We start from the raw sequence: 14,037 nt of genomic DNA, 5'->3' as shown, positions 1-14,037 counted from the left end.
GGAGAGAGAGGGCGGGAGGGAGACACATAAACAGAGAGGGAGAGAGAGAGCGAGGGCTGATTACCTAGCACCTAATGGTGGCCATCGATACGGCGCCGCGCTCCGAGCGCCACTTGCCTCTTGAACGCCGCCCGCCCTCGCTGCCTTGTAGCCTTTATTTCAGCCATCTTTCCTCCGCCGTTTTGTCCCCCTGCCAGCCGTTGCAGTGTGGCCGCGCTTTTATCGGGTTGTTAGCAGCTGTTTCCTGTCGATTCAAACTGATTTTATTTTTTCTCATCGGATAATCGGCCGCCACACTCGACAGCGTGTTAGTTTTTCCTTTGGGGGGGGGGGGGGGGAGGTAGGGGTGGTTGCGGCATTGTAAGTGGTAGGCGTGTGGGAGGGTGGTCAATCAAAGCCAGGCGAGGTTTCATAGCATGCACACAAGTCACTCAATCTGTACGTTGTAGGACTTCACAAGAGCTACTCTCTGACTAACGGGGGATCAATCAGACATAGTCGACCTTAGGTCAGGGTCCTTAGGTCAGGGTCCTTAGGTTAGAGTCCTCAGGTTAGAGCCTTTAGGTTAGAGCCCTTAGTTAGAGTCCTTAGTTAGAGCCTTTAGGTTAAAGTCCTTAGTTAGAGCCTTTAGGTTAGAGTCCTTAGTTAGAGCCTTTAGGTTAGAGTCCTCAGGTTAGAGCCTTTAGGTTAGAGTCCTTAGTTAGAGCCTTTAGGTTAGAGTCCTTAGTTAGAGCCTTTAGGTTAGAGTCCTTAGTTAGAGCCTTTAGGTTAAAGTCCTTAGTTAGAGCCTTTAGGTTAGAGTCCTTAGTTAGAGCCTTTAGGTTAGAGTCCTTGTTTAGAGCCTTTAGGTTAGAGTCCTTAGTTAGAGCCTTTAGGTTAGAGTCCTCAGGTTAGAGCCTTTAGGTTAGAGTCCTTAGTTAGAGCCTTTAGGTTAGAGTCCTTAGTTAGAGCCTTTAGGTTAGAGTCCTTAGTTAGAGTCCTTAGTTAGAGCCTTTAGGTTAGAGTCCTTAGTTAGAGCCTTTAGGTTAGAGTCCTTAGTCAGAGCCTTTAGGTTAGAGTCCTTAGTTAGAGCCTTTAGGTTAGAGTCCTTAGTTAGAGCCTTCAGGTTAGAGTCCTTAGTTAGAGCCTTTAGGTTAGAGTCCTTAGTTAGAGCCTTTAGGTTAGAGTCCTCAGGTTAGAGCCTTTAGGTTAGAGTCCTTAGTTAGAGCCTTTAGGTTAGAGTCCTTAGTTAGAGCCTTTAGGTTAGAGTCCTTAGTTAGAGTCCTTAGTTAGAGCCTTTAGGTTAGAGTCCTTAGTTAGAGCCTTTAGGTTAGAGTCCTTAGTCAGAGCCTTTAGGTTAGAGTCCTTAGTTAGAGCCTTTAGGTTAGAGTCCTTAGTTAGAGCCTTCAGGTTAGAGTCCTTAGTTAGAGCCTTTAGGTTAGAGTCCTTAAGTGTGAGGCCATAGGGTGAGGGCTTGCAGCGGAGATAGATTTCTAAAATAAATCGGCAGAGGATGGAAAGAAACCTAAGAAGAAATGTAACACCCTCACTGGAGTTATACTGCAGGGTTTACACGTGCACGCACACACACGCCCGCGCACGCACACGTGGGTAGGGGGGCTCACACTCACACTGGAGGGCGCACACACAGTCTGTGGCAGGCTGGTGCGCAGCATGCCGGTGTCTTTGTACAACGGCGGTAGTGGTCTGATGTGCTACGCTAATTGCTGTCTTGGCGCATATCTCCTGGGATCCCCCCCCCCCCCCCATCGCCGGGGGGGGGGCGAGTCGGGCATCACGGTCACTGCCAGAGTCCCACCTCATTTCCACTTCCATGAGGGAGAGAGTTGGGGAACTGTCTCCCTCTCTGTCTCGGTCACTGTCTTTGTCTCTCTCTCTCTCTCTGTCTCTGTCTCTGTCTCTGTCTCTGTCTCTCTCTCTCTCTCTCTCTCTGTCTCTCTCTCTCTGTCTCTCTCTCTGCCTCTCTCTCTGTCTCTCTGCCTCTCTCTCTGCCTCTCTCTCTGTCTCTCTGCCTCTCTCTCCCTCTCTCTCTCTCTCTCTGTCTGTCTCTCTCTCTGTCTCTCCTGCCTTTATCCATCTCTAACTGAATACCTTCCTCGTTCTCTCTCCCTCCTTTCCGTTTTCGTATCTTCCCTATAGCTCTGTCCCTCCCTCTGCCTCTCTCTCTCCCCCCTCCCTCCTCTTCTCCCTTAATTATCTTCCACTCTCTCCATCTGAGAGCAATAGATGTAACGTTATGCTGTTTTGTCCAATTTGGGCTAGGAGAGGTGAGGGTTGAGGGAAGTGAGGGAACAAAGGAGTGACTCTGAGACTTGACGGACCGGTCCTCGTGTTTGGGTGTGAGTTTTTTCGTTTGAGGCAGACAATCACTCTATAGATGAGTAGTCGGCGGTGCTTTCCTGCCTCTTACAGGTAATCACACAGAGCCTCGGCCGCCTTCAAAACAACCAAATCGCTGTTACCCCATACTGCACCTGCGACACAACCTCAGAGAGAGAGAGAGAGACAGCGAGAGAGAGATAGAGGGAAGAAGAGACGAAGACAGAGTGAGAGATGAAGATAAAGGGAGTGAGAGTGGGAGGTAGAGATGAAGACAGAGAGAGATATAGGGAGGTAGCGATGAAGACAGAGAGAGATATAGAGTAAGGGATGAAGACAGAGCGAATGAGTGCGTACACACGCACACTGTACACTTTCTTGAAAATGAATTGGAAAGAGACAGTCCAGGATGAAAAGTCGAGTTTCTCTAAATGTGTGTGTGTATCTATTAATAAATATATATATGTGTGTGTTTATACATCTATCTATGTGTGTGTATATATCTACAAACATAAATATGTGTGTGTTTATATGTGTGTACGTATAGATCTATATGTGTGCGTGTATCTCTATAACAAGAGACAACAGGCTTGCATGGCTGTTAATGGATGGGCTTTTAGAATAGCACCAGGCTGTGTGTGTGTGTGTGGGGGGGGGGGGGGGGGGGGATAATGTATCAGTGGCCCACACCTGGGAGTCCCCCCCCCCCCCCCCCACTGTTCTCTAGATCCACACGTCCAGATTGGCTATTGTCTTGAGTAGCCTGATCTGAACACACACGGACTACGCGCATACGGAGAGTGGGTAGGAGCAAGGCAGATGGAGGAAGAGAGAGAGGGGTAGAGGCTGAGAGATGGGGAAATATACACAGAGAGGGAGGAGGAGGAAGAGGGAGAGGGATAGAGGCTGAGAGATGGGGAAATAGAGATGGGGAGGGAGGGTGTGGGGAGAGAGGGTAGATGCTTAGAGATATAGGAATAGAGAGAGAGATGCGAATCGAGATCGGGATAGAGGAAGAAGCTGAGCGAGAGCGGGATGAGGACAGACAGAGGGAGAGAGAGAAGGAGAAAAGAGAAGGAGTGATGGACTGAGATTGGATCTTGAGTTTAGAAGTGAGAGAAGGCAAGTTGAAAGGAGGTGTGTGTGTGTGGGTGGGGATGGGGGCGTGGGTTGAACTAAAAGCAGAAGGCTGAACCCAACTGTATAAATGAAGACGTATTTCTTTTTGAGAGCTCAAAAAAAAAAACAAGTTACGACATCTTTGTGTGTGTGTGTGTGTGTGTTTGTGTGTCCATGTATGTGATTTACAGGAGTTCATTCTGAACCAAGACTGGAACGATCCCAAATCCCAGCTGCAGCAGTGCTGTTTGACCCTGAGGACAGAGGGCAAGGAGCCTGACATCCCCCTTTACAAGTAAGAAAACACACACGCACGCACGCACGCACGCACGCACACACGCGCACACACACGCACGCACGCACACACGCGCACACACACACACACACCCCTATATCTTGGCATCAGGCTCTCACCTTCTATAGAGCTTGTACATCTAGATGTCGCCGCCGCCATTTTGGGCGCACAGAAGCGTCGGAACCTCGGCTATTGTGTTGGATGGGTTTTTTGGGTCTTTTTTATAAGTTGTGGAAAAATAAAGTCTCGGTTTAGGTATGTTTACGACATATTTAAACATTCTACATCGCTCTTGAGTCTTCTAAATATGGCGGAGTGTCTAAGGCATAAACTCCCATGATGCATTCTGATTGTCCCGGGCCTATGGTAATGTTCAAACCACACGGACCTCTATGTCACATCTGTCCCCATGCCCCCCCCCCCCAGCCCGGACCCTCTTTGGGCAGGGAGCTACCGGGGGGTTGGATGTGGTCCTTGTTCGGTCGACGGGGGAGCGAGGTGGAACGGCTGCGTTGCCACCAGGTATCCTCTGCCCGGTGTCCGTTGAATGAGCGTCCGCGCGCCAATGGAGGAGGAGCAAAAGTTTGGGCTGCAAATGGGAAGGGCTGTTTCTGAGAGCTACTGGAGGAGTGAAAGATGTACTGGAAGAGTCCTCCCAGTACGGCCGGGCGGTATGGGCAGAAGGTTGTTCAGTGAGAACGATAAAATATCAATCATCGGCAGAGGATCCTATGAACTAACTACCTGGAGCTTGAGCTAGCGTGCCTGCTAGTCGTTTATACACTTTGTTTATGGCTTCCGTGTCTTGGCCTCGCAGAGCAGAGGCCTCGGTCAGATCAGAATATATTGTGTAACGTCATGATGGATCAACGTCGTGTTAGATCTTGGTTTGTCAATACTCTGTGGCGAGGTTTAGTTGGCCTCCTGATTTACATTAGTGTTTGACCGTTCCCAATGGCTTATGACGAAGCGATACATGCAGGTTATTCTGTTTTCTACATCTTCCATTCAACCTGAGTCTTGTTTGCTGGTTCCATTCACCTCGGACAATACCGTTTGGCAGCCTTTGTGCCGTTTCCTCGAGTGGGTAGTGCCAGAGGAGAGACTAGGCAGAGGGCATACCATTGTATGGTCAGCGTCATCGAAAACCACATTTCCTTTGGCCATGTACCAAGGTTTTCAAGGTCTATTATAGGCCGCGGATGGACTCTACATGTCTATTGTGTGCAATCCTGTTCTTCTGTTTGTGATTATAGTCATGAATATCGCTCTGTGTACTGCTGGTGTGTGCCATGAAATTAGTATTTTCTAACTGGTCAATGGTACCGGCCTACCGTATTGTTAGGCCACCCAATTGTTGGTTTGTGTTCAAAAAAAAAGAAGGCTTGAGCTTTTACCGTGCAATTTATGTCTTTAAAAATAAACCTAGTGGTCAATCGTAATTGTAGTCATTAAATTGAATAGAAAGAAATAGACAAAGTAAAAATATCGCAAGACAAAGTGAATTTCAATTGTATACGGTCCATCTCCATCAAGAGGAGAACTAACGGCACTCCAAAGCCTTCGTTAAAGTCATCTAATTGCTCGATGCGACTGCGTAGGATGCTGGGCGAAGGAGGAAGAAAGAGCTACATTGAATTAGTCATGTAGTGTTATATCATGATCTTTAACCTGCACATGTTTTAACCATTAAAAACAAGTTTATAAACAATTTTAAAAAAAGGGTTGCGCTCGGATGGAAAGCAACATTTACCGGTTGTTTGCTTTGGCTCAAGGTGTGTGGCTGCAGCTTCTGTGGGTGTGGGGGTCAAAGGTGGGAGTGATGGCTTTCTTAGTGGCCCACTTACAAAGAGGAGGTTGGTGATTGCAATACTGAGTTATTGATGGTGAGTGCCCTACAGGTTGCGTTGAAACTTGAGAGAAAGAGGAAACGTGTGGCAATTAGAATCGCAGGCAACCGCTTTAAAGAGTACACATTCAATTTTTTAGCAATTATCCAAACTGTGAAAATGAGATCGGACATGGTCTGTAGGTACAGTAGGATAGACTTTATGCTGTCCATTGTTCGTTGTTCGGGTTGTATTGCTGTTTCTGTAGTAGGGCTTGTACATCAAGGTGCATCATGGGATTTCTTTGGCCGAACTCTTATAGTGAGAGAAGTTGTAAAATCCTAAATCGGCGTTAATATGCTGTAACCCTGGCTCATAAAGAAAACACTTCATGTGGTTAGTTTCAAACACAACAATTTCACTCCATGATCTCAAAAATGTTGCGATTGATGACTAAACGATATTGACAAAATTACGATTAACATAATAACTAAAGCTCCAAAGCTTGGCTTCAATTAAGGCGGTTACTGCGATGTCACGAGCCCCGGTCATCGTGGTACCAGGCTTCCTAGCGTAGGTTTAGGCTAGGCAATCGTGTGTGGAACAGCGTATTTATTGTGGCACATAAATAATTAGTTAGTTTATTGATCGTAAAGGACATTGTAGCTTTAGGCTAGCAATACCACAATGCATCCGTCTTACTGGATCACGATGTGATTTACCAACCCCTCAGAAAACATCGAGGCTATGTATCGTATTTGTGGTGGGAATTGTGGTGGCATTGTGTTGGTCTGAATGTGCTTTTTAAATATAGCTGACTTGACACACACACACACAGACACACACACACACCAGCACACACGCACACCAACACACACACACATACCCCCCGTAAAAGTCAGAACACACAGACACAAAGACCCTGCTGTACAAGTGAGAACACGCACACATAAAACCACATCCCACTTCAACAGATGCCTCACACGCACACAAAGCACAATGTAAAATAAGACGCATCTACACAACGTGGGAACACCTACACCACTAACTACACAGACTTGTACAGACACGCAAACACACACACACACACACACACACACACACACACACACACACACACACACACACACACACACACACACACACAGGGGCATAGCGATTACCTGTCGTCTTTTTCCCTGCCCTGTCAATATTTGGGGCGCTGGTTTTACTGCCACACATCGATCTACATGGCAACCGCCGTGTTCCCTCCTCTTCCCCTCCCGCTTCCTGTTCCTCCTACCTCCACCACCGTGCCTCCTCCGAGTCATTTCCCAGCCGACACCTTTCCAATCCAACCTTCCCCCCCTGTTCTTTGTTTTTTCTAAATGATCCTGCTGTCACTATGTCTCCTCGTTAACTTCCTGTCTGACAGGAAGTTAGTCGCTGCGTGGCAGACCTTTTCCCGTCGCCCCTGGCGTCTTGTGTAACCTTTCGGACGCTGCCGTCTCGCTAAGTTTGTTACGGAGACGGAGCGTCGGGAAGGGAAGGAAGCACGGACACACTCGGCGGCGCTGTGGGGGCGCTGTGAATGAAAGGGATTGTGATGTTATCGTAGCTCGCCGGGCTGGAAGCTAGAAGTTGTTCACCTTGGAGGCCCACATGTTTATACAAATGCAGTTGAACACACGCAGACACACAAACGCACATAAAGACACACACACACACGCAGAAGGACGAAGACACGCAGATACAAAGACACACAAACACACACACACACACACACATCGGGACACATCCACAAAAACACAGACACACACACATCCACACACACAAACACAAAGACATCCTCGGACGCACACACACGAAAAGACATCAACACACACACACAAAAAAGACATCCACACACACAAACACACACACTAGCTAAGGTAGCCTTGTATGGTGACTTACAGAACGGTGTATATGAACGGAAACACACTAGTACCACAACATAAACATCTCAAAATTCAGCACACAACATCACGCATATATATCGCCCCATCTCGTTCAAATGCACCCTTATACAATAGATGTGTATCTTCCTACACACAAACACATAGACACCCACACAACACGTACAAACACACACATACACACACACACACACACACACACACACACACACGCACACGCACACACATGTACACACGCACGCTTACAAATACGGAAAAAAATTGAAGAATAATGTGTCCGCCCTCTGCTTTCTCCTCCCGTTGACTCCCATGCACATCCTTTCAAACCTATTCCGACGAACACACAGAGGGAACACGGTTTATATAATTACGTTTGCTCACACCGTCCACTCCCTGTGCATTGTGCGCGGCGACGTGCACGGTGACGTGCACGGCGACGTGTGCGTCTCCGCCGGGCAGAGAGACATACACGGGGCGAGGAGGAGGAGGGCTGCGCGCAGACGACGTGGGAAGGACAAGGGCCAAGAGTCATCTGACATAATCCTTCAGAGAGCAAGAGAGCAGCCATGGGCCTGTTACTATGGAAACTGCCAGTCACAAAGGGGGGGGGGGGGGGGGGGTAAAGGTAGAGTAGAGATCGTGTTTACGTCGATAGCGCCCACAAAATAAAGTACACTTACAGAACACAAGCTGGAACACATAACAAATATACAGACACACACAACTGAGAAAAGGCACACAAACGCACACATAGAAGCGAAAAACACAAGCGAAAAAAAGGACATCTAAACAAAGGAAAGCCAATTCACGTATTTATTTATGTTCGTACAAAGAACTATGAAGTGTTCTCAGTAGAGGACAGACCTCTCTGCCAAGGCCTCCGTTAGATAGAAGTGGGCCGGGCGTGATTGTCCAGGTCTCCCTGATCAGGACCCCTCAGCCCGACTGCTCCTGACGAGCTGGCTGTCGCCGTGCCAGCTCGCGGCTGACACCGCGGTCGGTGTGTGAGTGTGTGCATGAATGGGTGAATGTTAGGCAATCTTGTAAAGCGCTTTGAGCTTCCACTGTTAAGCAAAGCGCGGTATAAATGCAGTCCATTTACCATCTATCACCCTCATATCAGTCCGTTACCTATGTTAAGCAAATCCATGGGAGGTTGTTTCCCTTGTTGGGACGCTTCACTGCCCATTGCCACGCCCCATGTCTGCAGATTTGCATGAAAGTGCACCGAACTTGGCTCAAATCCCTGCTTATCTTTCAGAGACATCCCGCACGCAAACACACTGACGGGGTTGCAGCAAAACCTTCCTGGCAGAGGTTAAACAGGCCCACAACGGGCTACATGCCACGCCCTTGTTACACCGCATTAGCCTACACAGCGACAGCACGCCATGCATGCCTGTCCCCGTCATGGCGGCTCGTATAGACATCGGTGCTCTCAGACACCTGCATCGGGACACACCTGCTCCTCTGCACATGCTGCAGGAGGGAGGGATGTAGAGAGAGAGGGCTGGAGAGGGAGGTCGTGGTGGGGGGAGGGAGGGAGGGAGAGAGGGCTGGAGAGGGAGGTTGTGGTGGGGGGGGGGGGGGGGGGGGGGGGAGGGAGAGAGGGCTGGAGAGGGAGGTCGTGGTGGGGGGAGGGAGGGAGGGAGAGAGGCTGGAGAGGGAGGTCGTGGTGGGGGGGGGGGGGGAGGGGGAGGGGGAGAGAGAGGGAGGGGGGAGAGAGGGAGAGAGAGAGGGAGAGAGAGAGAGAGAGAGAGAGAGAGAGAGAGAGAGAGAGAGACTGAGGGAGGGCAGGGCTGGAGTGAGAGAGTCGTGAGGTTTAAGGGGGGCCTGACGCTGAAGACTGTTTCCAGCCGCCTGATGATACTTTAAGGCTTTTGTGTAGAGTGACCAGCGGCAACGTTTAGACCCCATAACTAGATATGGAGATATGAACACATGTGAAGAACACGTATGTACACTCGTACATACATGAGTTCATGCATATTACAGTCCATGACTTGCAAGCCTCTCCTCACACACGTGTGCGCACACAGACATACACACTTACACACACTTACACACAGACACAGTCCTCGTCAGTTTGCCGTGATTGACCACTAAGTGGTCGCTTTTAGAGCCGGCTGAGGCTTTGATACGGCCAAAAGCATAGACCCCCTGCTGGGCACAATCGCCCACTCTCTCTCACCCTCTCTTTCTCTCTCTCTCTCTCTCTCTCTCTCTCTCTCCCTCTCCCTCTCCCTCTTCCTCTTCCTCTTCCTCTTCCTCTGTCTCTTTCTCTCTCCCTCTCTCTCAACCACTTCAATCTGTTCGTCTCTGAAAGCTCCCAAACAACCCAGGCTGACGGAAAAGGAACCAAAAAAAACAAAACCAAAAGCACTTTTCCGACGTCGTGCTTTCCTCGAACCTTGTCATCTCCGATATCTCCCCCGGACCAATTCTGGTTTTGCATTTTTGATTCCCGTCCCTTTTGGTGAAAAGTGTTTTTTCTTGGCCGGGCGCAGATTCAAAGTGACAATCGGCCCCCTGTTGAGATTTGGCGTGGCGCCGGTGGTACGCGCGCAGACGTCCCGGACCGCGGTGCACATGCCATGTACTTCTACATTTGTAAGTGAGAAAAGGGGCGTGTGAATAATGGATGGGCTGCCATAAGTGACCACATTGCATTAAAAATGAATCAAACTCCTGAAATAAGTAAATTGTCTGTGAATAATTTAAGGTGGGGGTGGGGGGGTTGAAGTACAGGCGGTTGGTGTTTATACTAATGGTAACATCTCGCCAAATTTGGGCTTGTGTTTCCTTCTTGGTTTCTCGGTCGTGGGGCGGGGGCGGGGTTGGGGGTCAGGAGCGAATACTTCTTTATCGAGCAGAACGTCTTTCTTTAGTGTGGAATTAAATAACAGTTTTCCTCAGCAATCATTTTTGTTGAACACGGTTTCCCTTCTTCACGAGCGTCGATTTGTTGGCCCCTCGAAAAATCCGGAAAAGATTCCTTCGTTCTTAGGACCCTCCCCCTCCAAGAGAGAGCTGTTATCTTTATTTAGTTTCGAGTTATTCAACTCTACTGACAACATCCTGCCTTCCCGCTGGTTGGCAGTCGGCTAGTGTGAGTCTGAAGAATACGGTGCAACATTTATTGTGTGTGCGTGTGTGTGTGTGTGTGTTAGAGTGTGTGTGTGTCGCTCTAAAAACATTTTCCTGCCCCTGATATGCTGCCTGCAAACTGTTGAGCCACAGCACGAATCAAAGCCTCCCCCCACTCCCCCTCCTCACTCCATCCCCGAAGATGAATTATATTTACTCTCTGATTGAAAACTTTTCTCTCTCTCGCTCTCTTCTCTATCTCTGGCCCTCTTTCCCTGTCCGAATCTTTCTCTCAGTCCCTACTACTATATCTCCACCCTCTCTCTCTCTCTCTCTCTCTCTCTCTCTCTCTCTCTCTCTCTCTCTCTCTCTCTCTCTCTCTCTCTCTCTCTCTCTCTCTCTCTCTCTCTCTCTCTCTCTCTCTCTCTCTCTCTCTCTCTCTCTCTCTCTCTCTCTCTCTCTCTCTCTCTCTCTCTCTCTCTCTCTCTCTCTCTCTTTCCCTCTTTCTCTCTCTCTCTCTCTCTCTCTCTCTCTCTCTCTCTCTCTCTCCCCCTCTCCTCCCCCCCTCTTGTTACTTCTCTGAAAAAGGAGTGTCCTTGAGCTTTGTCCTGCGCGTTATTACTTCTCCACCTCGCCCAACACCATCTTCCTCCTCCTCGTCTTACTCTCCCTATCAAACACACACACACACACACACACACACACACACACACACACACACACACACACACACACACACACACACACACACACACACACACACACACACACATTTGATTCTTTTATTTGGAATGACCAATAGTACAGCATCCTATTTGCTTCGAGTTCTTCTCATAAACAGTCTTTGGACATGTCCAAGGCTACCACGAATGAGTGCAATTAGTTTTGTGCTATAACCACCTACTGTAAAAGCATGAATTAATGGCTGGTGCTTAAAAAAAAAAAAAAAGGTCCACATACATGTGCAAGCAACAACCCTCTTCCAGAATCACAATGGATCTTTCCGCCCTCAGCTCGCCCACATTGTTGTATTTTTGGGGGTTCTGCCTCTGAACCTTCTCGTTGCTCTCCCCCCCCCCCCCCCCCCCCCACAGGACCCTGCAGACCGTGGGGCCGTCCCACGCCCGGACCTACACCGTGGCCGTCTACTTCAAAGGGGAGCGCATCGGCTGTGGAAAGGGCCCGAGGTGAGTCCTGCTGGACGGGGCCCCGTGGAGCCGTCTAGGGCCCCCCCCTCTCTCCGTCCCCCCCTCTCCATTCAATTCAATTCAACAAAGCTTTATTGGAATGAGACACAAACATTAACATTGCCAAAGCAGGTGAACAATAAAGAGGTCAAAGTATACAACAGTAAATACAAAATATGCATACATATCAAGTGTTATATATATAAATACTAAATGTATAAAAAGTAAAATATGGGGTATTACAAAGTATATTTGGTGATGAGTCTTGCTGTCACTACGTCAGAATGTATTCTGTGGCTCAGGAGTTAGAGAGAGCAATAAGTGCATCCATGAAGTGCCGGGACGTACCACATTCAATAAGTGCGTAAGAGGGGGTAAGGCGTAGGCTATGCAGAGTCTGGGTGAACACTGCCTTACCTGCAGGCCTCCCGGAGTGAGCTGGCCGTACCTCTCTCGTCCCTACCTGCTCCGCAGGGCTGTGCATCTGAAGCCGCCGTAGGAATGAGGTCTGCCGCGCACAGAGAGCGTCTGCAAAGCGACTCAACTCGGAAATGTGGCGGCCACTGTCCCAGGGCGTTCTGGGACGCGTGTGCGTGTGCGTGTGCGTGTGTGCGTGTGTGTGTGTGTGTGTGTGTGTGTGTGTGTGTGTGTGTGTGTGTGTGTGTGTGTGTGTGTGTGTGTGTGATGGAGGCGTGAAAGCCCTTTTAGAGGTTTGACGTTAGAATTGCCGTCAGGGTCAAGTTAGAAAAAAAAAAAAAAAAAAAAATCACAGCTGACTCCAGTGAAGCTGCCTTCCTCACACACACACACACGGATACGTGCACACACCCCACCAGAGCACAGCAGGCAGTCTAAATCCACTCAGTGATGCCCCCCCCCCCCAGTTCCGTCCCTATCCCACCTTGCCCCTCTGAAGCGCCTTCCCCCCGGCTGAGCCAGAGTCGCCTTTGTGTTCCTTTCAATACGATCGTCCACAGCTTACTGTGTTCCTGTATTTATTATACAGCGTCACAGCAAGGCGTGAGACACCACCGCACACGCACGCACGCACAAACATACGCATACCAAAATGTACACATATTAGCATACACACAAACACAAATATCAGGATACACCCACGCAAACTCATATCAGCATACACACACACACGCATATCAGAATACAAACACACACACATCAACATACACACACTCACATCAACATACACACACACACACACATGCGCATATCAGCCTACACACACATTTCAGCACACACGCGCATCAAAATATACGCACACAGACATATCAACATACCCACACACACAAATATGAATGCAAGACTGTGTGCGCTGCTACACAGAGTCGCACATTAATATTCCCCAGTTGCACAGAAGTTTGTGCTTAAACACGGTCGGGCTGCCCCAGAAAGCTGCAGCTTACCTGCGTCAGACTCAGATACACACACGCCCGCACACACACACGCACGCACACACACACACACGCACACACGCTTTTACCGGGGCTTTGAGCGGCTCTAAAACGGAGGAGGTTTCAATGAAATAACACATTTATTTTAGTGAGGAAAAATAGACGATTTGATAATCCCTCTGGTATACTTATTTGTCTTTGTTGACGGAATTGACAGTGTGATGAATTGAATATATCCTAAAGACGCTCTCTCTCTCTCTTCTCTCTCTCTCTCTCTCTCTCTCTCTCTCTCTCTCTCTCTCTCTCTCTCTCTCTCTCTCTCTCTCTCTCTCTCTCTCTCTCTCTCTCTCTCTCTCTCTCTCTCTCTCTCAGCATCCAACAGGCAGAAATGGGCGCCGCCATGGACGCACTGGAGAAATGTAAGTTGTTTTGGCAACGTTGGCACGTTCCCCCTTCATCCCCAACAGACACACACACTCACCCAGACACACGCACACACCTGACACAACGCAGACACACACACGCAGAGACACTCAGACATGCACACAGACACACACACTCACCCAGACACACACCCACGCATGCACAGAGACACGCAGACACACACACACACACCCAAACACTCACTTGACACAAACGCAGACACACACACGCAGAGACACACACACCCAGACGCTCACACACACACACAGAGACACCAAGACACACACACACACTGCTATTTAGACGTCTCGTGTGTAGCCACACACTTGACACACACACTAAACACACACACACACACACTCACACCCCACATTAGTGCCCTTTTAATGCTTTCAAAACACTTCTTTCACGCTTCAAGCCTCCCCACACCCGCGG

The 14,037-nt window shown here is 49.0% G+C and overlaps 1 protein-coding gene across 1 annotated transcript in view; it reads left to right on the top strand.

The window, feature by feature from the left end:
* The window catches only part of drosha (drosha ribonuclease III), a 121,837-nt gene that overhangs the window by 99,011 nt on the left and 8,789 nt on the right, over positions 1-14,037 (top strand). The window contains exons 29-31 of the mRNA XM_030348627.1: positions 3,630-3,733; positions 11,678-11,770; positions 13,552-13,598. Of these exons, the coding sequence (XP_030204487.1) occupies positions 3,630-3,733; positions 11,678-11,770; positions 13,552-13,598 (244 nt within the window). The remainder of the gene's footprint in view (positions 1-3,629; positions 3,734-11,677; positions 11,771-13,551; positions 13,599-14,037) is intronic.

This window comes from Gadus morhua, chromosome 23 (genome assembly GCF_902167405.1).
Source record: "Gadus morhua chromosome 23, gadMor3.0, whole genome shotgun sequence".
NCBI classification, from domain to species: domain Eukaryota; kingdom Metazoa; phylum Chordata; class Actinopteri; order Gadiformes; family Gadidae; genus Gadus; species Gadus morhua.
Note: the sequence above shows the minus strand (reverse complement) of the source record. Positions and strands in the feature narration are given on the sequence as shown.